We start from the raw sequence: 26,290 nt of genomic DNA, 5'->3' as shown, positions 1-26,290 counted from the left end.
TGTACAAGTCTTAACCCATAGATGTCTCTATGATTAATTCATCAATTAATTAATTATTTATATCGTGTTCTTAAGCCTCTCGAAATACAGCGATTTTTGTAATGAAAAATGCTGCAATGTTTGTAATTAGTTATCTATAAAGGCGCATTGGGGTTTACCTATTAGGCCTTCCTGATATATATATCTATGTAAAATAAAATATGTGTGTACATAAAATATGTAGGTACTTATATATAAATACCGACCGCAAAATGTTTCAAATTACGTTAATTAAGTTATAAATGCGTTTCGACGTGCATGAAAACCAAAGCCTGCCCATCCATATATGCACGGGTAGAATTTCCCGGGTATTTTCCGTAGCTATTTTGTATAATACGCGTTTTGCTAATTGAATGCAACAGTCCATAAAAAACCGCTGTTGATTTCGCTCTATTTTAAATCAAAAAGTGTACAACGATGTAATGTTAAAAAATATAGTCACATTGAATGAATGCAAGTTTCGTTTTAATTGCTTATTATATTTAGCAAATAATATATAAGAGTTTTTATAAAAAGTCTGATTGGAATTGTTTCGAAAGTGATTTTTTGTTGAACTTTTTGTGCTTTTGCATAATGAGCTTTTTAATGGAATTCGTTTTTATTTTTTACTTTGCCTTGTTTATTCTTGATAAAAGAAATAGACGCTTTAAGATATTAGCAGACGAAGCAATACAACACTGAATAATAAAATAATAACAAGTGATGTGTAAATGGATATTATTCATCAAATTAATCATGTTTTTTTTTGTTTTTTAAATATTTATAAGCTTTTGAAGATTACTTTCCACGTTTTAAGAAGTTTAATCGCATAGCCATTTCAGCTAGAGCATAACTGAAGTTAATCTCGTAAAAGATTATAACACCAACACGTTGCAAGATCAGAGTGAATTCTTAATGTCTCAAACTTGTGTGGTGGTCATCTTCGAAACCGTAAATTCCCTGGAGCGTTCGCTAAGGGTAGCCTTCGGCATATCGAAATTTTAAACTCGGCTTCCCTTAACTTGGAAAACGCTCGAAGGGTTTTCCGGCAACTTTCCGAGCTGTCTGCTGTATTCTCGCTGAATAGCGTCCATATTAACAAATGCAATAGCGAAAATTTATATCACATTATGATGAAATGGTACACATCTACCAGCTTGGACGTAAAAATGGAAATATGTACATACGCATCAGTGGCGTGCGGAGACTTTTCAACCAGATTATTCTGTCTAAAACACGATTTATTTTTTTAAATTTTATTTTATCCTTCCAAACATTGTCATATTTATATTTATTAAAATGCCTTTGATATGTTTTCGTTTTTGAATGAATATTCAATATTGGTGTGGGTTTTGGACTCTTAATAATAACCTCTTTTTCATTATATGGTAGAGAAGCAAATATCCTTTTTAGTACATTTTTAATTAAACAATCGCAATTATTATAAACAACGGTGATAAATCCACTTAGATTGTTACTTTGGCTATTTATATTTAGGGCCATAATAAATAATAATTTAGGACGTAATAAATTACAATAAAATAATAAAAGTAAATATAACTTAGGACGTAACGTACGAAATATCAATCAACGAATCAAGCGAAAGTCCACACATAAAAAGCGAATCAAGTACATACATACGCAAAAGGAGATTTTGCTTCCAGAGCAAATGTCGCGCGAGTGAGACGACTGTAGATTCGTCTCAGTCGTACGCATACGCTAGATTGACAGCTCAGTTGTGCGCATGCGCAAAATATTTGTAGAGAACTTCAGCATCAAAGCTTGATGGGAAACGAGCACCGGTCGCGCAGACGGCTACGGCTTCTCAACGGGGATGCTCGTTTATGTCAATTTTAGATCGGACAAAAGATCGTATATATTATAATCACGTAATAAATTATAAATGAAAGAGAAATAAAACTAAGAAATTCGGAAAACAAACGATATGCAAAAATTGTTGACGAAAATTTAAGGGATACGCAGTATCCACAGCGTCCATGGACGGCACGTCACTGGTATGTATGTACATATGTTTGTTCAGAAGTACATATCTATATATATATATATACAGTGGCGGACTGGGACTGAAATTAGTACATGCCAGGTGTCAAAGGGGCCCCACCCAGGGTTAAAAAAAATTGTCCCCCCCCCCAATATAAAAAAAATTTCTTCTTTCCATCACGCTTAAAATTAAGGGTAAAAAAAATAAAATTTTCAAAAATGGGAATAAACATATTTAAGTACAAGAAAAATGGCAAAAGCAAAATAGATCCATAAATTACATTTCTTTTTAACCCTTGTCCTAGGTAAATAGAATGCGGCATAAAAGCGGCTTTTACTTTCGGTAGAAAACAATCAGGGACGTCATTTCAGCTTTTTCTTGGGGGGGGGGGGCAGGCAAAGATTGGTCAAATTGAATTTTTTTTCAAAAAATCTATTTTATATCGGAATAAAAATGGAAAATATTTTTTGCATACACCTTATTGAGTTATAAAATATGACAGAAATCAGCTTATTTTTAATAAAATAATTAAAAAAATATATTATGTAAAAGTGAAAAAAGCGCCGCAGGCGAAAATTTTTTCCAAAAATTTTCACATGGTCAACAAAAATCGACCATCAAACTGAGTCACTAAAAAACTATCAATTAACTTAATTTCTACTGACTGTCTTTTCACTTACATACATACATATATATGTACGTAATAACAATAGATAAAGTTTTGTGATCATGCGAAAATTCGAACTCGGAATCGATCACTGATCACGTTTACATAATATAGAAAAATGTGTGCGGCTCTGTGTGTGTCTTTATTATTTTTATTATTTTATATATGTACATATATATAAAATTATTTTTAAACCAGAAGTAGTACTTTTACCCTATAAGATCGAGGTATTTTTATTTTTTTCTCGGAAAATTTTCGACGTATTGAACTGACATTTCATATCTATAATTATAAACCAAATGCCAAGTTATATACATACATATATAAAATTTCGTGATCACCCGTTAACCGAAAGTGACAGTTTACTCCTGTTGGCAGTTTACCGGATTTTTCTTCCACTATTTTAATCGACCCTTTAAATATGTCTGCTCTTCACGATTTTATGTATAATTCCTTGTATCAATATGATGAAAATATAATAACAAAAAAATCATCAAATTTAATTAACCAGAAGTGGGATTTTTTCCTCTTAAAAAAGAAAAACAAAATTACCACAACCCTGAACGTATCAAGCTGAAAAATTATATTTGTATTCTTTATGTACTAAATTTGATAAGGTTTTGGTCAGAAAGCAATTTTATTAAATAACTAAAACTTTTTTTGAACCGAATTCGTTACACATTAAGTTTAAATCCATCTCATTCGTTGTTTTGTGAGAGAATGGACGTCTGCAAATACATAAAATAAAACTACGAGAAATAAAATCATTTGTGATTGAACCGATTCAGTAAAATATTAATTTAAAATCTTTTTTGAAAACAAAAAATATACGAACTTTCGGAAAAATAAACGTTACACAAAATCAAGTAAATGGGACCTTTCTAACGATTCGCTCCATAGGATGAACAATTTCTAAGAATTTTACCCAAGGCTTACCACTTAAAAACCAAAATATACTTGCTTTGAAATAATTTTTTTTTTTTCAAAGCACATAGCAGCGATTATTTTATTAGTTACCCAAAAGTAACATACATAGGAAATAAACGTAGCATTCATATATCCATAGTATCTCATTAATCATTAAATTCATAATATTTTCTAAATTCACACTATTCCTTAATTTAGGGGGACGAGTGTCCCTCTATGCCTCCCCCCCCCCCAAAATACCTTCATGAAAAAAATGTATAATATTTTCAATTAATGTTAATCGAAAATCGAGATTTTGGGGAGGGGGCCCCAAATTGGTATATACATAATATTGAGGTTAGAAATGGGCCCAGCAAAAGAGCCCACGCAAATGTTGAAACTTACATTTCAAGCCTAATAAAAAAAGTTAACCGATCTTTGGGCTGTTAAAGCAGGTATTAGTTGTTTGTGTATATCGTAAGAAATTTGTTTTGTTGAAATACCCAAACTTTAGCTCCCTAAGTGCAAGATCCTATAAATTTTTACACACTTGAAATAGTTAAAAGTTATTTAATTTTACTGAGGGCCCATATTTTCTAACAGATAGTGGGGCCCACATGCCATCGGGCATGTTCGCTTGTATGGCCAGTCCGCCACTGTATATATATATATATATATATATATATATATATATATATATATATATATATATATATATATATATATATATATAATGTGGAACTAGATAATATTTATTGGTTTATTTTAAACTATTTTTTTCTGTAATGGCAATAATTAAACAAAAAAAAATACGACTTCAGAATGGTCTTGAAGTACATATGTACATACATCACTGGATTATGTATAGTACATAGATGCAGTTGACAAGGATTTTCAATATAAAATATGATATATATTTTAATGGAATAAATCACAGTAAAATAAATAAACAAGTACTAAGTATTGTAATAAAATAAATTAATAACAATATCAATATGTTCATGTTAAATATTTTAGATAAAATCTGTCGCTTTTGTCAGAACTATTTGGCTCCTCTGAGAGTATTATTTTTTAAATAAAATGAACATGCCTGCTGGCAGCTAAATAATGTCTTGCTAAGAGAAAAAAAGGTATTTAATTAACAGTAATTGCATACAAAAATAGACTTAAAGAACGGGCAGACTAATTATGTGTACATAAATCACCCTGAAAGGCAAAACCTGAATTATTCCAGCATCTACAATTTACACTGTTTACAATTAATAACGGTAATTCCCATATTTGAAAATAATAAGATCGTACAAATTAGCAATGACCTTAACCCTTTGACTGCTACAACAACGATAAATCGTTGTTTTGAAATCGGCGAAGATTGCTACGTCGATCGTTGTTGTCGTCATTAATTGTCGTATTTCAATACTTTCTTTGAGCCACCAGCGCATCAGTGGCACGAAACATTTTTTTTATATACGTATTTATATTTATTTTTCAATCAAGCTTTATAAATATTTATCAATTTTTTAAATAAAAGCTCTTCAATTTCGGGTTCATCATCAAAGTAAATTTCGGGTTCGTTGTCAATGTCATATAAGGAGTTATTACTTGGGAATTGATTATTGTCGATAAATTCATTTTCAGAATCAGTAGAGCTGCTGATTTGTCGAGTTCCTCGGCGAGAAGCTATTATTTCGCTTTCATCACTTTCATTGTCCGATATCATTTTGCAGAGTTAAAATAAATGGCAAAAAACAATAGAAATCCGCTTTCAATTATAAAGGTCACGAGACGTCACGAATTCATGCAATCAATCAAATGCAACTGAAATGCATACAAAATGTTTATGATACATGTTGACAAATTATTTGATTATTAGAAACTTCGCATCCTTGTGTGTCTCGCTCACACGTACACAATTAAAACCAAGAAAGAAAGAGAGAAAGACCGCTACCTGTTTCGAATATATCGCATGTTGTAAGGATACATCGATGTCTAAAAATAGATTATTGAAAAAAATAAAGCGTCGGAAAACAATCGTCAAAACTTATTTAGTGTATATATGTAGGTATCTCTTTCGCACGCACGCATGTAAAAGCAAGACAGAAAGAGAGAGCACGAGTCCACAACTGCTTCTTAAAAATGTATATAAAGTATTATAAAAATTACGAGCGTTCGGTGAAGTAAGTATGTAAAAAAAAATATTATATTTATTTTTTTTCAAAATAATTACAAATGTTAGCATTTTTCGCTTGGGCATTGAAAAACCTCGTAGCAGCCAAAGGGTTTAGAAACGCCCTTCCCAACTGGAAACCACGACCACGTGCATAACATAAGATTCAGTTTGTTTGAGCCTTTATGTTAATTTTTTTAATATTGATAGATATTTTTTTTCATTATAAATTCCAGTTAGAATTTAAAATAATTTAATTGAATTTTAATTTACTAAAATACACATAATTTAGTAGAATAGAAGTTTTTTTTTATTTAATGATCCCTATATTTTTATATAAAATTGAGGAAAAGGCTTGAAAAGTTTGTGAAGATTGGTTTTAAGAACACATTATAGTCTTGAAGGGGGGGGGGGGGGGTCCCAGAACCTTCAGGGGTCTGCGATACCGAAAAGGTTGCAGAACACTGATATAGTGGATCTTACTTTCAGTAAACATTTTTTTTTTGCAATTTTATCATTTTCATTTTTTATTTAAGCAAATGTAATATTCAATTTAAGCATTTATCAAAACACAATTTTAAAATAAATATCAATTTAAATACTTTGTAATAAAATTTAAAACTAAAAATCATACAAAATGGTAATTACTAGGAAATTGTAACATGAGAAAATACACAAATAAATAACTTCTCCCCCACCTACCCCCCCCCCTTGTTTATTTCCAGATACACAATTAGATATGCGCTATGATAAGACATTTCTATTAGGGATGACATGTTGCTCGAGCTCGTGTTCACATTCAATGCACTAACATACATTAATATAGTGACCGTGTGTATGTAATTTGTCGTCGTACGTGCGATGGCCAATGCATTCGCAAAATGCATTCGAATGCACTAATTTGCGACTGCACAACGTCACGATGTTGCATTTTCCCGTGAATTTCATTAGTAAATTTCAAATGTTACAAAGCAGAATAAATATAAGTACATATGTACATACATACAGCTATTAAATGGGTTAGTACACAATCCTCAGGTTCTTAATAAATTTGAGTTTTATACACCTCGTATATTCAGGGACCTGAGGAATCGTGATTTGTTTTCTCCTCCTGTGGCTAGCACAAATACATATGTTACATATGTTTCTAATATCAAGAGCGATTTATCTGCTCAACCGGGTTGCTGGTGAAATTGACCTGTTTAATGTAAGCTGGTTGATTTTATCAATTACACTGAGCCACAAAAAAAATACCAGAGCGGAGACTAACCAATATTTACTAAGTTTGACACACTAAATTTGAATATGATGATGATTTGTGTTGGTTAGAGATCGTTTGCGAGATATGAGCGTTTAAAAAATTGCGCGATTTTTATAGTGTTTTGGCTTTTGACTTAGTAAATATTGGTTAGTCTCCGCTCTGGTAACTCAAAAACGTGATTTTTTTGTTGCTCAGTGTTACTAGCTAAACCTAGCATGCGTTGCTATGCCACAGTAAGGGTGAAATCACACAGCGCGGGATGTGGTATGTGGAACGTCGACAGGTTCTCCTGCATTTCTTAAAACCATTATCGATCACTGTCAAGCAAGGATAAATACAAGGATACAATTTTACCGAACCATACCTTTAAAAACGTCAAAAAAAGACACAAAAAGTAGTTATGGAAACGTACGCTGAAACAATTTATATTGTAATATTGAAACAATTTATTTATTCGTAAAGGCGCTTCTATTATAAAAACATTTCTCTGGATATAGATAAATATCGTCGAACAAGGATGTTTTATGTATCTTTATTTGTGTTATGATTGTGTGACTGGCCTCAGTGACGCGTTAGAATACTCTGTAATATAACTGTTGCTAATATGTTAAAAATAAAATAAAATATTCAGATACATTTCCTGCTATTTGAACATCGATCCGTTCTTAACGAAATTTAAAACTCACCCTCCAAAAATACGCACGTTTCGTTTAATTTTTTGCCGTTCAAATTAATGTCAATATTATGCAAATTCAACAAAGTGCCGTTTCATAAAAACGTACATTTTTCACGCGAACGTCAAGAACAGACGAGACAATTTATGAATTTTAAAACGTCTATTGATTATTTCATAATCATATGTAAATCAATCTTATACAATATGTACATACAAACATATAATGTACCAACGTTCACCGGATATTCAAAATAGATTGTAAATATAATTAAATTAAATGTTTATTTGCTTTTTCTTCCCTTAGTAATTCCGTATCTGTGAGAGAAGGCGTATCAAAGACCCTCGTGCTCATTATCGTTTGTCTTTAAATTTTCACTAGGGATTTAAGGATTTCGTACTCAAGGATATTGGATGTAATTGTATGTACGTGGAAAATCCCGTTTTCCATTACACAAATGAAAAAAAAGCAACAGCAAATGTACTACAAAACCAATTCCATTATACTTTCAATTTCAAACACGGATGATGAGTGATATCATATTTGGCGATATTTTTATTTTTTTTTATTTTTACATATATACCAGGAAGGCCTTACAGGTAAATCCCAAATATACAGTGGAACCTCGTTTATCCGAACTAATTGGGGATGAAGGTTGTCCAGATAATGAAAAATCCGGTTAAACGAAAAAATCCCAATTGACAGGTAAAACTTGTACCATTCAGTATGAATAATTTTTATTTATCTATATTTACATCTAATATAGAATTTGGAAAGAGACTTTGTATGTAACATTCGTTGGTTCGTTCGTAGACGACACATTCGATTTATTTTTTTCTCGATTCATAGGCGCCGATTCGATTTTTTCGATTCAAAGGATTCGAAGTCCCTGGGGGCAAAGGCGCCGAGGGCGCAGTCGCCACCGGGGGCCGAGTCCCAGGGGGTGAAGCTCTAGCGGACAAAGCCCTAGGGAGCAAAGCGCTAGGGGGCGAAGGCCCCGGGGGCGCAGCCGCCGGATTCTGGTATACATATAATTTCGAAAGAGAAAGTCAATTTAATAAAAACAACAAATGAGTATTAAAAGAAATTTAATAAAATGTTTACTATTAGATTAGTCATGTTTAAGCAGTTTATATTACAAATACCGAGAGAAGCCGTGTAAAACCACTAGTATATAATAACGAGAAGATCAATATTAAATTATTTTTATTAAGAAATTCAATTATGGATTTTTGCTTAAAGTTACATAGCTGTTCTTTTTGAAGCTGCCAAATCGCGAATACTTTTCATACAATAATGGACCAGATATTGGCTGTCCAGACGATCGTCTTTGAATGAACCACATAAAAATACACTCTTCGACTTCTTCATTTCCTAATTTTTTCATAACCTTACGCTCTGAGCCTCCATCTCCTGATATTAAAGAAACAGTAAACTTCATAATTTTTTCACTTTGTTTTTTATATCCGAGATTGTTAACGTTCCAACACCATATTTATTTGATAAAAAATGTCCTGAGACACTGCTTTTTAAAGAATTGATTTTATCTGATTTGTCTTTTAATGATTTAATGATACAGTACGTTTTCTTTTCGACATTGTTAATATTGAAATTAAATATTTAAAAAGCGATCAACTTTTCAAGACACAAAGGTCCTTTGAGTATTGAATTTTGAAGACAACTGACTCATTTCTCCTTTTTATTTTCGAATATTTACATATGTTATGCATTTCAAAGCAGCAAAATCGTAAAATTTGTGTTTATTTTTAACAATCCGAATTATCGAAAATCCGGATAATCGAGATTCTATTGTACCTTATCAAAATATTAATTAAAATCAATATGTATTTATATATGTACATATATATGTGTTTGCTTTTAGCTCTGTATATTTATAAAGTAACTTCATAAACACATTCCGATTTACATAACATTTACCCCACTGAATTTAATAAACTCTATTCTCCGTGCTTCCAACATTAAATAAATAAAATATATTTATTTAAGGAGCAATACTTATACGTTACAATGTTTATACGTTATTTCAATATACATTTGTATTGAAATAACCAGTTTATTTTGTTTCATAAGTTATTGTTATTGAAAATTTACATTACACTTAAGAAATTTTCAGCAAATATGTTTATTTCAATTTAAAATACATTTCGAAAAACACATTTAAGTTATTCGAAGCAATTTTGAAGACAGTTACTGGTACTAATTTCATTTAATATTCATAATACCACTCTTTTAAATCCCTTCATTTAACTTTCCGCTGGCTCATTATACACGTTATATTGAACTTTTTAAAGCACTTTTTACTGTATGTAGATTAAAACTTCCATTAGAGATTTTCTAAGAATAATATTTCCATAGATAGCCAGCGGTATGGCTCGGTGGTTAATTTTATGTTTAGCACCGAGAGGTTACCGGGTTCGATCCCGTGTTAATCTTTAATACTGCTGGTCAGACGTGGATATTTGTGACTTCAAGTCGATCATTTCCTATCAGAGTTATCTGATTTCATTGTTGAAACGGTTCCTCCATCAAATTGACAAAAATCATCCTACCCGCTATGTCATAAATATCTGAATTCGATTATAAAATATTTAAAAATTTATGTTGAAGTCTAAATCCTCTATGGATTAATTCATTAATTAATTAATTGTTAATTTTGTGATCTTCAGTCTCTCGAAATACAGTCATTTATGTAATAAAAATGCTGCAATGTTTGTAATTAATTGTCTAGGAAGGAGCATTGTGGTCTACCTGTTAGGCCTTTCTGGTATATATCCATGTAAAAAATAAAAATAAATATACACACACCGGGTATAATAATTTTATACAATTAACAAACACCCATATGTAATTTCGACCCGAATAATCTATGTACATATATATTTATTTGATAACGGTGTTTAGGGTAATTTATCAGTGATAGATATCCAATTTCGATACCGGTTTTGTGCTACTGTTTATAATAAATTATATATGTATGTACAAATGTACAAAATTAATCCCAATAAGATTAGACATACTAATTTGCATTGCAAATACACAACTTGCGATGAGATTATGAAAACATGAAATGCATAGGTTTTTATTTATAATAAAACTCGATTTATTAGAATAAAATTTGTATTTCAAAAAACCCTTAACATCAAATATATTATACATATATATATATATATATATAAATTGACTCTTGTTTTTGTTAGCATAAAATATTTCAATGAGGTGAATAATGATTACAACTATAACTCAAAAATAAAATAAAAAAGTTGTGTAAATATTGCAGTTATTTTGTCACTATGTTTAATGTGTTTTAATATTATTTATAAATCTACATAAAATATTCACAATCATCGTTCAAGATAATATAAAAAATGGCACTCTTGAATCCAATGGCTTTCATTGAATTTGTAACCGTGATGTATGTATGTATAAGAATATTTAAAATACTTTTCACGACATTAAATGATTGAACTATGCACAGCAAAAAATTGGGCAAGAGTCATTTAAAATCAAATAAAATCTTTTTCACAATGAAATCCTTTGGAACTCTACTAATAAAATGTCCGCACACAATGAAAATACATTAACTAACAAACATATTTATAAGACACGGTCTATGTATGTATATACATAATTCAGGTAGATTCCTTTTTTTCAGTTCAATTTACATCAAAAGCTATGTTCAAAAATATATTACACGAAAAAAATTACAAAAATTTTGTTTCTAAAACAAACTCTTTATTATTAAAATATTTAATAGTAATTTAATTAAAACAGTTCTTGCAGTTAATGAATTTTCGTAGTATACTGACGAAACCTAATATACAAAAGAAAAGAAAATGAAATAAAACTATTTACATATACATATATTCAAAAGTAAATAAACATCGTTACATATGTACATTTTTAGATCAAAATCAAAAAGTTTGCAGGAAGGTCAAACAGGTTCGTTTAATGTAAAACGTGATTGTACATTAAATCTAAAAATTACATAACAGCAGTAATTAATAAAAAAAAAAAGGGGGAACATTCGCGAAAACTAAAATGCCGAGTGTACGGGGCGATGGCCGTACAAACGTGTGTTACAACAAACGTCAAAACAAACCGAGCCGGCGATAGAGCGACGCGCGCACAAAGGTGTCGTACTACGCATAGAAAATTCAAACACAAAACTATAAACATACAAAGAAATAACAATTAAAATTGCACTACTACTTAACAAACATTTGCACTAACTCCATATAAAAACTTGTATTACATTACAAAAAAAAATGTATCATATAATGGAACTACGTATTGCAACGGTCAAGGCGATTTGATTCAGTTACTTATGTTTACATCTATATATCAATTATTATGTACAATTTGTATGGCCGGTTCTAGTCTGAAAACGAATCCGACCAGTATGTGGTGGTGAGTGGAGCTATGCTCTTGAACAGATCTTTCACCAGAGGCGGTTTCTTGGCCTCGTTGATCTTGGTCGTCTCGCTCAACTTGTGACACTCGACGTGTCTTTCGAGCGCCGATTGCATCTTGAAACTCCTGTTGCAGATGTTGCAGGCGTACGGACGACACAGCTCGGGATGCTCCATCTTCTTGTGATTATTCAGCACGGTCATGTTGGTGAAGCCGAGCGAACAGCCATCGCAAGTGTACTTCTTCTCGCGCATGTGCATCGCCTCGTGCACCTTCAAGTTCTTGTTCTCGCCGAAGACTTTGTCGCACATGCGACACGGAAAAGTCTTGGGCGACTCCTCCACCATGGGCTTTCCAGTCTCGTTGGGATGCGACTGTTTGTAATGGGCGTACAACTCCTTGGTGTATACGAAAGCCTCGGGACACAGGACGCATTTGTGTTCTTTCTTTTTGGTGTGGATCACGGCGTGGACTTTGAGCACGCTCGGATAGGGGAAGGTTTTGTCGCAGTGAGGGCACGGATAGGACTTTCGCTTTTTTGGGGGTACGTCAGAGGAGCGCGGCACCAGGATGACGTCATCGTCGTCGTCTTCCGACTCTACTTTGGGTTTTTTTAACTTGGCCGGCTTCGATTTTTGGATGAGCGATTTGCGTTTGCGTCTCATCTTCCGCTTTTTGGGTAGGGTTTCGTAGGAGGGGTCGTCGGTCTCCTGCACGGAGAAGTCCTCCTCTTCGATGAAGTCGTCTCCTATGCGCTTCTTGGCCCTAGAGCGACGGGTCGCCCTGTCGTTGGCGCTTAGGTCCTCGTCGCAGTCTATCAACACGAACTCGGTCTTGACTATCGTCTTGGTCTTGAGACCCAGCTTCTCGCGCAACAGGGCGTCCGACTTTTCGCACCTGTTCTTGAAGTTGAAGGCGACTTCCAAGTCGGCGACGCAGCCGCCACATATACCCTCGGGTAAGCCGTCGTGTTGTGATATTTGAACGGCTGCGCAAGACATCACCTTTTCGCACATGCGGACGGTATCCTCGCTGTCGAAGATGGAGATCGATATGGAGGGGGCCATGCAGATGCGGCAGAGCGAGTGCGGATCGCCAGATCGGGGCTCCGCCTTGGGGGCGACGCGAGGGGAGGATTCCCCGTCGAGAGCATTCGAGTAGTCGTCGTTGTCGGCATTGCGGTCGACATTGCGATCGGTGTCGATGTCGGTGTGTCGCTGTCGGCGCGCGCCGTCGTCGTAGGTGTCGCAGTGGTGGTCAGCCTTGGGCTCGCCGCCGTCGCAGGTGAGCGAGCGGGCGCGCGGCCAGGCGGGGGCGACGGGGGGCGAAGGCGCGGGGGGCCGGGGGGGCGCGGCGGGGTGCGCGGCGCGGGGCGACAGGCCGAGGGCGGCGTCGACGAGGGCGGCCTCCATGAGTGTGCGTTGCGCGGCAATCGGCGCCGCCTGTTGGTAACCACTGGCCGCGGTCGGCAACACGAGGAGTCGCGCGCCGTTCGCGCATGCGCACGCCCCACGCCCCGACAAACGGCGCGCTATTCAAATCCTTATCGCGCCAACTGCCAACTCGCCTCTATCCACCATACACACCTACCTATACGTGCATGTAGTGTTATTTCCGTCAAAGTGTATGCTTTATCTGAATCGCTCGGTAGTCGTGTGTATACACGAGAGTCTGATGAATGAAAGTGTGCACGATGGCGGGGAAAAGAGGTGTTTTTGTTTATTTCCTAGTATTGTGCCCGTTGATTTCAACGGGTGGCTTCGGAAATGAATTGATACGCGAATTAAAATGAAGCTATATGATGATAGTTTGAGCCAGCAGTTTGGCTTAGTGGTATACAACATTTTTTATGGCGCTCCTTAAATTTGATTTTTTATTTATTCAATTTGAATTTTAATATAATAATAATAGTTTTAATTTTGATATTTAATTTAAATTACAATAAACAACCCGATTCGACCATCTGCACTGCTTTTACCACTATAATATTGCATCATTAAATATCGACATGGTCATCGGCAGATTATCATCGGCATGTTTTTAATTGTATAATAATCCAGACTACAATTTTTAATAAATATTCGGATCAGACCAACTCATATGAGTTGAGGAATATAAAAAATATCAAAAAAAATCCAATAATAGCGCACACACACATACATGCCGGCTACGAGAGCGTTCTCGATACAGGTTTGAGCACTAATTTAGAGAATCCCTATCGATTTTGCTCTAACTTCTTTTTATTTCTTAATCTCAATATAAACAACATACGCATAAAATATCAAAAAGATAAATAAAATAATGAAACATCGTTTTGAAAAAAATACTATAATATTTTATTCAATTAATCATGTACACACGTCTTACAGATCGCTCTAATACGAAAAGTGTACTATGCAGATCAAGAAACACACCAAATTATATATTAATCCATAATTATTTTATATTTTTATATTATACATGACATCTATGGTCAAACATTGCAAAATGCATCGCATAAGCATTCATACAATACGAATTTTTTTTATACGAAAATTATCCACAGGAATAGCTATGGAGAAATTTTTGCAGCATTTTTTATACAAACCGGCGAACCTAGAAACGCCGAATAACTCAAGATTTGCGAAAAAAATGGGGAGGGAATGTCAATTTTACAGGAACCGTTTCAATGAAAATCATAAAAATTGACAAACTCCGATTAGAAACGATCAAACTCGAGTCACAAACCAGGGTCTGGCCAGCAGCAGGATTATAGTGGGAATTGAACGCGTGACCACTCTGCTCGAAAGCATAATATGCTAACCACTAGTCCACGCTGCTGGCTATATAGAAAATAAATATTTGAGAACAGTCAAGATTAAGTCAAATTCCTCTTTTATTTAAAAGAGGAATTTAATATCAATTCATACAAAATTTCTCTACGAACTAGTCTTGTTCGAAACCTTAATCTTGCAATTATTAATATAATGCAATATTTAATTTTCCTTTTTTCACAACAGTTTTTTTTTCAGCATCAAAAAGTTTTATATTTTCTCATTTTAATTACGCACTGAACGAAGAAAAAATAACGTATAAAAATATTGAAGGAAAAGAAAGCAATTAAAATCATTTTATCTATAAAATTTCATCATGTAAATACGTAAGTCTTACATATTCAAAATATAATCCTGAATAATGCGATACAACATTTTTTATAATGGCCGTGCTTTTAATATGTGCGTTATTTATTAAATATTTTCCTTTTAAATCAGCTTCCGAGTATTCGTCTATAGCATTATAATAAATATTATACGGCCAATCATTTATGAATATTCTAAAATTACACAACATCAAGTAATAATACCAAATTTAATGCAATGTAATTTTTACATAACAATATAATATGAATTTTATTGAAAAGTAAAAAAAAAAAAACATTATTACGAAAATAAAATACGCAATTGCACTGAATTACCGAGAAAAATTAATATCTCCCCTCTTTTTCATTTGCTTTACTTTCTTTGCGTTACGTCCATCAACATTCATTATTTATTCATAAAATAAATACCTACGAACATTATTATGAACATATTTTCCTGCTAAATCCCTTTGATTACGCGTACGTACATAAATAACAATTTCGTAAGTACATTATTCGACAAGGGCCATTTTATACATAAGTTTTACGCGTATATACGAAGATACATAAACGAAACAAAATCTCAAAATTAGGCGCTTTACCTTTCAACATGATAATTTGTTAATTAATTTAAGAGATTTGTGACACTCGAATTGCAAGTTTAATGAATTATTCCATGTATAGATAGATTCACACTTCGCATTAATCACGTCTCACCTGGAGCTATTTATCGACACGAAATCGTCTACCTCCATCTACATACATATGTATGTATTTTCATATATCTCTGTACATATTAAATAGTAAATATTAAATAGCCAGCAGTTTGGCTTAGTGGTAGCGTATATATTTAGCACCACTGAGGTCATAGGTTCGAGTCCTCGCCACTGCTGGTTAGATTTGGGGGTTTTGTGACTCCAGATCGATCGTTTCTCTGTCAGAGTTTGCCAATTTTATCTGATCATTGCTGAAACGGTTCCTGAAAATTGGTATTAGATCTAATCCTGTTGTCACAAAATCTGCCTGTGTATAATTTGTAATAATTATACACAGTAATCTGAAATCTATAGATATCTCTATAATTTCGTATTTATTATATGTATAAAAATTGTATACAAAAAAAATCTAAAAATAATCCATAGATGTCTCTATGATTATTATTTCTGATTAATTGTTATATGCTATGTATTCTGATTGTATATGTATGTATTACTGTATTTCTGATTTCTGATTGTTTATGTATTCTGTATTTCGTTAACGTACACCCGTCGCATTGGAGCAAATCTGTAATGGCGAGTGTATATTGATTTGTAACAATAAATAAAATAAAATAAAATAAAATATGTCAAGTTATCTACAAGCCTATTATAAGCTTGAAATGACCACTAAGCCATTGGAACGACGATAGATTGACATGTGAAACCCTTCTCGGATCGAGTAAATTAAATTGACCTCAATTTACTCGCGAAATTTGTCCTTTGAGAATAGTATTACGTCAGATTTTTTTTTGGAAAAATCAACAACTCTAGGCGAAAAGGACTAACAAACAAAAAAAATATATATTATATATGAATTTCAGAAGCATAACCAAAAGCATTTCCTCATTCTGAAATGAAACATCTAGAAAATGGGCTTTGTCAGCTCTAAGTAAAGACTCATGTAAAACGTGATGAAAATCCTTAACAACCGTTGCTCGAAACCCCCAGAAAAAATATGACTCACTCAATCCTTTATCAATCTCGAGGTGACATTGTACATGAGTAATGGGTACACGGTGCACAGGTAACAGTTTTATAAATCACAATTTCATCAATACCTTAAGATGTGTCTGCCTCTTCATCGATAGCATTCTTATCTTTGTAATTGTGTCAATCCGCGAATTGGGCACAAGCGATATTGCGAATATATGTATACATACATATAATACACGAGGGGAATGTATGACGAATGAGTACATTTCCAATTATCGTTTAATCAATTTTTCGGGAAATATGATATTAACCGCAGGATCAAGAGCACGTGGCGTCACCTTGATTAAATTTATCATACATACATATAGTACTATTGCACGTTACATACGTAAAATGAATAAAATAAATAATTACAATATGCTTATCACTCAACAGTGCAATTCTAAACATATATACTTATGTACATATGTATGTATATCTAACTAAATAATTATAAATTGAGTACTAACGCTTCTTTGAAGTGTAACATCTTCAATATGTACAATATAAAATCTAATATATAATTTCGAAAGAGACTTTGTAAGTATGTTAGTATATATATATTTATTTTTTTATTTTATTACATTTTATACCAGAAAGGCCTTACAGGTAAACCCCAGTGCGCCTTCCTGGCCAATTACAAACAATACAGCATTTTTATTATACAAGTCGCTGAATTACGAGACATCTATGAATTGTACATACATTTGATTGTACATTAATCATACTCAAATAGTGGTGACATAGTAGGTTGGAAGGATTTTAGACAATTTTTAATCTGGAACCGTTTCAACAATGAAATCAGAGACAACTGGCAAACTCTGATAGGAAACGATCGACCAGGAGTCACAAATATCCAAGTCTGAACAGCAGCACTACAGATATACTCGGAATAAATTCTTTTCAATCGAGGTCAGCTCTTGGGATCGAACCTGGCGCCTCTCGGTGTTAGGCAGAAGCTTAACGACCGAGCTATGCTGCTGGTTTATATGTATATGTATCATTGGTTGGGAATTTCGTAAACCAGTCAAAATTTATATGACGACCATTCGATTAAAATAAATTTAATATAAATACAAATGAATATTTACAATTAGATTCGCCGTGTTTACGCTGTTTATTTTACAAATACTGAGCGAAGCCGGGTTAAACAACTAGTGATTTATTAATCACTAGTTAAGGTGAACATTCACGTAAATATTTGTCTCCAGCAACTAGCAACTTATTCAAGTTTAAAGCTTGGACCATTTTGGCATTACAGGAACTCCAATTTTTTTTCAATCGAACATGTACACTCACCTTTACAGATTGCTCCAAAGCGACGAGTATACTAATACAGATAAAATACAATAATACAATCAATACAAGAATTATTTATACAATGCGAATTCATACAAACATCATCCACAGTGACATCTATGGAGACATTTTTGTAACATTTTATGATACAAATTGGCGAACCTCGAAACGCTGAATAGCTTGAGATTTGCACGAGAGATTAAAAAGGAGATGCAAATTTACAGGAACCGTTACAATGAAAGTTTGGTAACTGTTATAATTTCGACCATTGTGGCGCGACCAGCACCGTGGTCTAGTAGTTAGCATATTATGCTTTCAACTAGAGTGGTCACGGTTTGATTCCCACTAGTAGCTGTTGGCCAGACCATGGCTTGTGAATCTAGTTTGATCGTTTCCTACCAGATTTGACAATTTATGTGATTTCATTGAAACGGTTCCAACATGTTGGAAACCCTGTCCGATTTCCCACAAAGTTCGAGTTTACAGCTTCTGAAATTCGCTTAATTATAAAATGCTGCAAATTTATCCATATATATCTCTATGATGCACTGTTAAATCACTTTATAAATTATCTATCGATGTTTGTAATTGGCTATGAAGGCGAATTGTGATTTACCTGCTGTATAAAATGTGAAGGAATATAATAATTTACATAAAAGTCAGTGATTTTTTAAAAATCATAAATAACATTTAAAATATGTATATTAGAAATGATTTCAAATCCTACTTCAATCGAATATTCATGTATTGTGTAAGTATTGGCAATAAAAGACAACATCAAAAACTGAATCGCAATTTTTTTATAAATTTTTTCATATGTAGGTAAATAAATAAATATTTGCAAGAACACTCCGACTCGCTCTTATCGCCCCCATGCAGAGAAATGTTTTAATGTTTTAATGGCAAAGGTCTGTGGACATTTCTTAATAATTTGCCCGGCAGTCGTATTTGATGCTTGTTGCTCGACGTATGTCCGATTGATTGTTAATTTTACTCGCAAGCTGGGCAAGTGCATCGTTAAAAATTGCTCGATGCATTCAAAAACACACAATAAACAACATGGGATACATTATTATAAGTAAATTGATCAGTTATGTAACATATTATTCAATGAACATCGTAGTTTGACAGTTTTTAAAAGTGTCATGGCGATCGCCCGCATTTTACATAAAATTTCAGGCACCATAGAAATGTAAAAATTATTTTTAAATAAATGTTAAAACATTTCTCTTGGTGGCGCCGCATACTCAATTATATTAATAACCAATTATTTAAGTTTAATTAATATAAAAATCGTTCATTTTATATTATACATATTTTTGTTGAAACTATACATTACACGTTAATTTAAGAGTTCCCAAAGACAGACAGACACTTACAAAAAAAGTGCATAAAAATAATCCGCCAACTGAGAAAAGAAACGGATTGGCCACCAACGTCCAACGCCACCATATACTCAAATTGTAAATAAAACTTTAACTTATATAGTGAGTATGTGATTACCCTGATTATATTTCGTAGTTATGGAGACGTACCGCGTATTATTGACATAAGCAAAGCATTCGTAAAGGCACTTCTATTATTATAACATTTCTCTGGTTTGTTCCTTATGAGTAGAGGTAGGATAGTCACAGTGCTATCCATTGTTTGGCAAACCTTTAACTACTTAGACGCCCAGCCGACGCGCTGAGCGTGTAATAGATACGGCTGTTTGCGCCTTAAGGCGCTTTGGGCAGCTAAGCGGTTAACAATGCATTTACAACCTTTGAACAATACACGGCCCCCTCAGGCTCCGGTGACTACTTATGAGAGACCTTTCTGCTAACAAATCTCACCGTGAATTCCCACCTTTGCACATACATACAACACAGCACTGTAAAAAATCAACACATTTCAAACATCAATCAAGGCTTCAACCAAACAAAATGTACATAGACGATAAACAAATTTTATAAAATTGAACACAACACTCTCTGTACTTCTAACGTAAAGGAATGTGCAGTAAAATAATATATTAATATATATTTATCGCCTTGAAAGAGTACATTGCGCATATTATAGGAAGAGCTCATAACGCTAACGTCAATAGCACACACACTCGCTTGTTATGGAATAAAAATTGGAAATTTACAACAAATTTGACAGACGTAATTGATTGAACGGAACGAAAGGTACATATTTAGGTATCCCGTGACTGAAATGTTTCGGCCAAATCACAAAATGCGAAAAATCCGCACAGTGCGGACAGAAATATGAACAATATTCGTTATCAACGTGCCCATAGCGGTCAGCTAAAATCGCCCGAGCCCCCCGCAGAGGCTGATTCCATTATCCAGAATGTGAAAAGGACCATTTGACACGACGACGACTACTACATGCGTTCCGCAAGTTGAAAACCCACCCTCTCTCTCTCTCTCTCCTCCCCATAAAGTCACCGTACAGCAGGGTTTTCCAAACTGAGCCCCGTCCCAAAGAAAATCTGGTCAAATTTATTGTTATTCTTTTATACACATTTCACTAGTAGCCTGGTCAGTTTTATGCATTTGATGAAAAGTGAATTTTTGAGCTCTATGAAGTAATAAAAAGATCACTTACCTCGACCGATTTCATTTTTATTTTAAAAGACGTAAACTCGAACAACGAACTGGCCAATATGGCGGCGTTGAAGAAAATTACAAAAACAAATGAAAAAATAAAATTATATTATACTCGTACGTTGTTATGATTTAACAGAGTGAGGGAACGGGATCAGTGTTGGTGAATATCTCCAAGGCAGCGTCGTCATATTCAAAGATGGGCTTTCGTGAATGATTTTATCTTTATTGTTGGTAGTTAACAGAGTGCGACCGACATGGGTCGGTCGATGCTCAACAATCAGCTTTTGTTTACAAGGTAATTTAAGGTGGTTGGTATTGAATGATTGACATTTTGTCCATCTCTTTGTAAGAGTGTTCTACGGTAGAGTCTTCCCCAGTCTACCCCCGTAGGGCCGGGCCCCACCGCTCAACTCGCGAACAACTTGGTTGAGGGCGACCAGACCAATGCATTCAGGTAGATGGGACATGCCGCACCCGTCAACTTGTTTGTCGCACACATTTCCATACATTTTTTCGTGTCGCGCGACTAGTCGGCCGACAAAGTTGCACGGTGCGGCCCGGCCCTTAGGGTCTCTTCCGGTCTACCTCGGTCTACTGGTTATAAGTGGGGGTTTATATATTAAACTTCTTGTAAAGGAGGAGGTGTCTTCGGATGTTTACCACCAATCAGATGGCTACGGTTTGTCAGGTCGATACAATAGATCCATGTGTTTAGATTTTCGCACATAGTGGTGAATTGATTTTAAAACTGCTGTTGCATTTGAAAAGGTATCCTTAAGAGGGCTGTACACCCGAAACCTTAATTTTGTTACCGTTCCTTTCTTCGATATATATATATATATATATATATATATATATATATATATATATATATATATATATATATATATATATATATATATATATATTGAGTGTATGTATATATTGAGTGAATGTGACAATATATGTATATCAATATATATATTGAGTGAATGCGACAGTTGCGCTTCGACCAGATAAAACGTATTTTAAATTGACAAAATCGAGGTTTCGTATTCTACTATTTTCTCCTCCAAAACTGGACCAATTTTAAAAAAAAATTCATCATGGGTATGAGAAAGATACTTTCTGTGCATCTATCGGCGTGTTTTTTTTTAAATCGACCGTTAAATAAGCACGCTGGACTCGTTTCGTGGGTGTAAAAAAGAGGCGATTTTATAGATGTTTGGCGGCTCCTAGCTCATATAAAAAATAATTAATCGAAAAAATAAAACAATAGATGCACCCCAATGGTGGATATCCATAGCATATTAAAAAATAATTTGTCTAGTGCCATAATTGAGGAAGGGAGAAGTATAGTACGTTTGTATGGACAAGGCGCTGCTGTCCAGCCCTCTTTACAATGCCCGACCCTTATGCGGGTGTAATAAAGGGATGATGTAATATATGGCCAGGTGCATTTCGCGTGATTGTTCAATGTTTCGGGTATTCAAAGGAACCATTGGTTTCTCACGATCGCAGATTTTCGCTCAGACAAAAGGGAGCTTTGCACCTGACTAATAAATTTGATCTTGACGTAGTGAGCGCTTTTTCAAATCATAGATACATTTTGTATCTAATTCAAACGAACATCTGCACCTTTGAACCATTGTATGCCAACTTCAATGCATTTTAGAATTGAATGTTATAATATATAACAACGTTAGTGTATGCGCATTGGAAAATAAGCCTTTATGTGACGAAATAAGCTTTTTACAAGCCTCTTTTATACTTCACTTCGCTCACGATTCAGTATTTTTTTTATATAATCTATGTATTTTATTTTTATTTTATTTATACCAGGAAGGCCTTACAGGTAAACTTCCTGGCCAATTACAAAAAATTCAGCATTTTTATTATACAAATCGCTGAATTACGAGACACAATGAAAACTCACAAATCAACGAGACATCTATGAATTGTACATACATTTTATTGTACATTAATCATACTCAAATAATGGTGACATAGTACATAGGTAGGAAGGATTTTAGCCAAATTTTAATCTGGAACCGTTTCAACAATGAAATCAGAGAAAATCGGCAAACTCTGATAGGAAACGATCGACCCGGAGTCACAAATATCAAGGTCTGACCAACAGCACTACAGATATACTCAGAAAAATTCTTTTCAATTTAATGTTTAAAAAAAAGCCATTTGAATATTCTACGACGGTTCATCGCCAACTCTTTCTCTGAACTCAGGAATACCTATAAGAGGATATTTGTGTTCGCCGGTTGTCGACTCCCGAATGATAATTTATACAAAGTTTAGGCTTTTTATCGATTCATTCATTATGTTCGGCTAGCGTTGGGATACTCATACACACACACACACACACACACACACAGATTACCGTTTTTATATATGTATATAAAATGATTTATTCCTCAAGTTGTCATGACGTACTGTCTGTGCTAACCGCGCTACAAGTTACTAAACTCATCATTCATTCTACTCACTACCAACGTGAGCTTGCACAATAATAATTCCTACATGTTTTTCAATGAGGTGCTTGAGGGAGTTTTCAGGAACTTGGAATGGGACACAGCCGGAGTAAGTATCAACGGTCGCTTCTTGAGTCACCTTCAGTTCGAAGACGATATAGTTTTAATAGCTCGTGATTCAGCTGACCTACTTAACAAACTAACACAGCTGGACAGGGAAAGTAGAAAAGTAGGATTAAAAATTAACGTAGATAAGACCAAACTAATGTTCAATAGTTATTGCATGCCTGATGGCATCCCATTAGATGATAAACCAGTAGAAGTAGTAAATAATTATTTATATTTAGGTCAAATAGTTGACATGTCTGGTAGTAAAGATTAAAAGATAAAGAGACGTATGAAATTAGGATGGAGTGCATTTGGAAGTGTTACGTACACTAAAAAGAGCCGCCGAGTAATTGCGATCGGATTAGGCCGGGTAGCGTCCTGAGAGACCGTGTGACCGGTGTAAGTGGTTTTAAGGATTAGCGACAAGCTAAGTGCATGTAGGCTAAACAATGGCGACCGAGTTGCCTGGTATTGGTCCTTTCGCAGAATTGACCTGTACCATGTCGTAGGAATGTCTTGGGAAGACATATCCGTACGTGACCATAACAATAGGTAAACAAATTAGACGTCGAAGATGTCCTGAGAGATCTATCCCTTATAAGGCGATACTTAGGCGATATCAGGTCATTCTGGACTGAGCACTGCCAGTGCGTGTATCTTCTTAATCATCAATAAATGCTGAGAAACGACTGTTGGCCTTTTACTTGGATCCTCCACCCACCCCTACGCAACAGAAGTATGAATGCTGTTTTTAAATAAAAAATGCCACTCTGCCTGAAGAAAAAGATCTTCGATCAATACGTTTTGCCAGTGATGACGTATGAATGTGAAACTTGGACACTGAACGCCAAGATGCTACACAAAGTTCAATGCACTCAAAGAAGTATGGAACGCTGTATGCTTGGCATAACGAGGAAAGACAGGAAACGGAACACGTGGGTGAGAAGCATGATAAGGGTAGTGGACATAGTTGATAGAGTAAAGAGATTGAAATGGCAATGGGTGGGCCACGTGGCTAGAAGAATGGATGAAAGAAGTGCTTGAATGGTACCTGAGAGAATACAACAGGGTAAAAGGAAGACCGCAGGGAAGATGGGTGGACGAAATTAGGAAATTGTGTGGGGTGAGTGGCGCAAAACAGAGATTAGTGGAAGCGTGTTGGAGATGCCTTCATCCAGCAGTGGATGGTGAATGACTGTAAATGATGATGATATTTATATGTATTTTTATAAAAGTAAGAGAAGGCATAGCGATTGGTAAGCCCTGCCGTGCGTCGACTCGACAACTTCCACAAGTACGTACAAACCATAATCGCAAACAACTGCGATATGTCGGAGTGGGTATGTGGGTGGGTGGGTTCGATTGTACGAAAGCAGTGCGAGGTTTCGGGAGCACTAATATCTGATTGTGTACCGGTGCCAATATGAGAGATGCCAATGGCTCGACGAACTTGGCAAGAATTTACAATGGACGGCTGGCAATACGACCTTTTGGTACTGGTGCGTTGACCTGACGCTTGACCAATGGCCGTCCATTGTTCAAATCCAAACTGCGAAAGTATATGTAGAGTTTGTCGAGGGATTTATCGCGGTCGTCACATAGTTTGTATTATTATCGTGATCGAAGCCTTCAAATATTTGGAGAACGTGTTCTTCTTATAACCAACCATTTTCCGAAAGATACATATACATATATGATTTCTACATACGTACATACATACATATGTATGCGTATGGCTTAAAATGGTATCCGAACAATATCTATAATATGTTCCATTAGTTTAACCAATTTTCAATACTGGGTTGACGTTGGTTTTATGAGGCTATCACATTTTATGATTGTTTCCACAGAACAGATATTTTCTGCAGAAATTGAAGCTGGCGATTTCTCGGTGTGACTGTCGTCTTTGATGTGCTCTTGACCCTCATTAAAACGATGAATCCATTAAGAAAGTGTTTTTTTTATATATAAATATCTATGTAATTTATAATTTCAATGTTAGCGTTTCGAATTTAACCGAATTCATGTGCAAGGGTAATTTCAGGCTTAAATGAGAGCAGTCACCGATCTATTTATCGAGTGATACGTTGTTTCTCGATTTTTTTCTCTTTTATGAAATAAATATTTTATCAAATGCAACTTCGAGATAATATTACATTTTATTTTTATTTTATTTCATCGAACATGTATGTACACACACCCGCCTTTACAGATCGCTCCAAAGCGACAAGTGTATTTATACAATACTATCAATATATATACATATATATATATATATATATATATATATATATATATATATATATATATATATATATATATATATATATATATATATATATTTATATATATATATATATATATATATATATTTATATATTATATATATATATATATATATATATATATATATATATATATATATATATATATATATATATATATATATATATATATATCATCATCATCATCATTTACAGCCATTCGCCATCCACTGCTGGATGAAGGCCTCTCCAACACGCTTCCACTCGTCTCTGTTTTGCGCAACACTCATCCATCTCATTCCGCACATTTTCCTAATTTCGTTCGCCCATCTTCCTTGCGGTCTTCCTTTTACTCTTTTGCCTTCTCTCGGGTACCATTCAAGCACTTCTTTTGTCCACCTTTCGTCCATCCTCCTAGCTACGTGACCCGCCCATTGCCATTTCAATCTCTTCACTCTATCCACTATGTCCACTACCCTTGTCATATTTCTCACCCACGTGTTCCGCTTCCTGTCTTTCCTCGTTATGCCAAGCATACAGCGTTCCATACTTCTTTGAGTGCATTGGATTTTATTTTGCATCT

General features: G+C 34.4%; 2 protein-coding genes across 2 annotated transcripts in view; both read right to left on the bottom strand.

Moving 5' to 3' along the window:
• LOC143916091 (G-protein coupled receptor dmsr-1) overlaps positions 1-26,290 on the bottom strand; it is a 154,433-nt gene that overhangs the window by 21,408 nt on the left and 106,735 nt on the right. The window lies entirely within an intron of this gene.
• On the bottom strand, positions 11,563-13,343 carry LOC143915611 (uncharacterized). Its single transcript, XM_077436320.1, has one exon. It carries the CDS (start codon positions 13,191-13,193, stop codon positions 12,090-12,092), a length of 1,104 nt encoding a protein of 367 aa, XP_077292446.1. The 5' UTR covers positions 13,194-13,343; the 3' UTR covers positions 11,563-12,089.

The sequence above is a fragment of the Arctopsyche grandis genome, chromosome 8, assembly GCF_051622035.1.
Source record: "Arctopsyche grandis isolate Sample6627 chromosome 8, ASM5162203v2, whole genome shotgun sequence".
NCBI lineage: Eukaryota > Metazoa > Arthropoda > Insecta > Trichoptera > Hydropsychidae > Arctopsyche > Arctopsyche grandis.
The sequence above is the reverse complement of the archived record's forward strand: the minus strand, read 5'-3'. Positions and strand labels throughout refer to the sequence as shown.

Coding starts and splice junctions, on each gene's coding strand:
- LOC143915611 (XM_077436320.1), bottom strand. CDS start 13,193: ATGGCCCCCTCCATATCGATCTCCATCTTCGACAGCGAGGATACCGTC.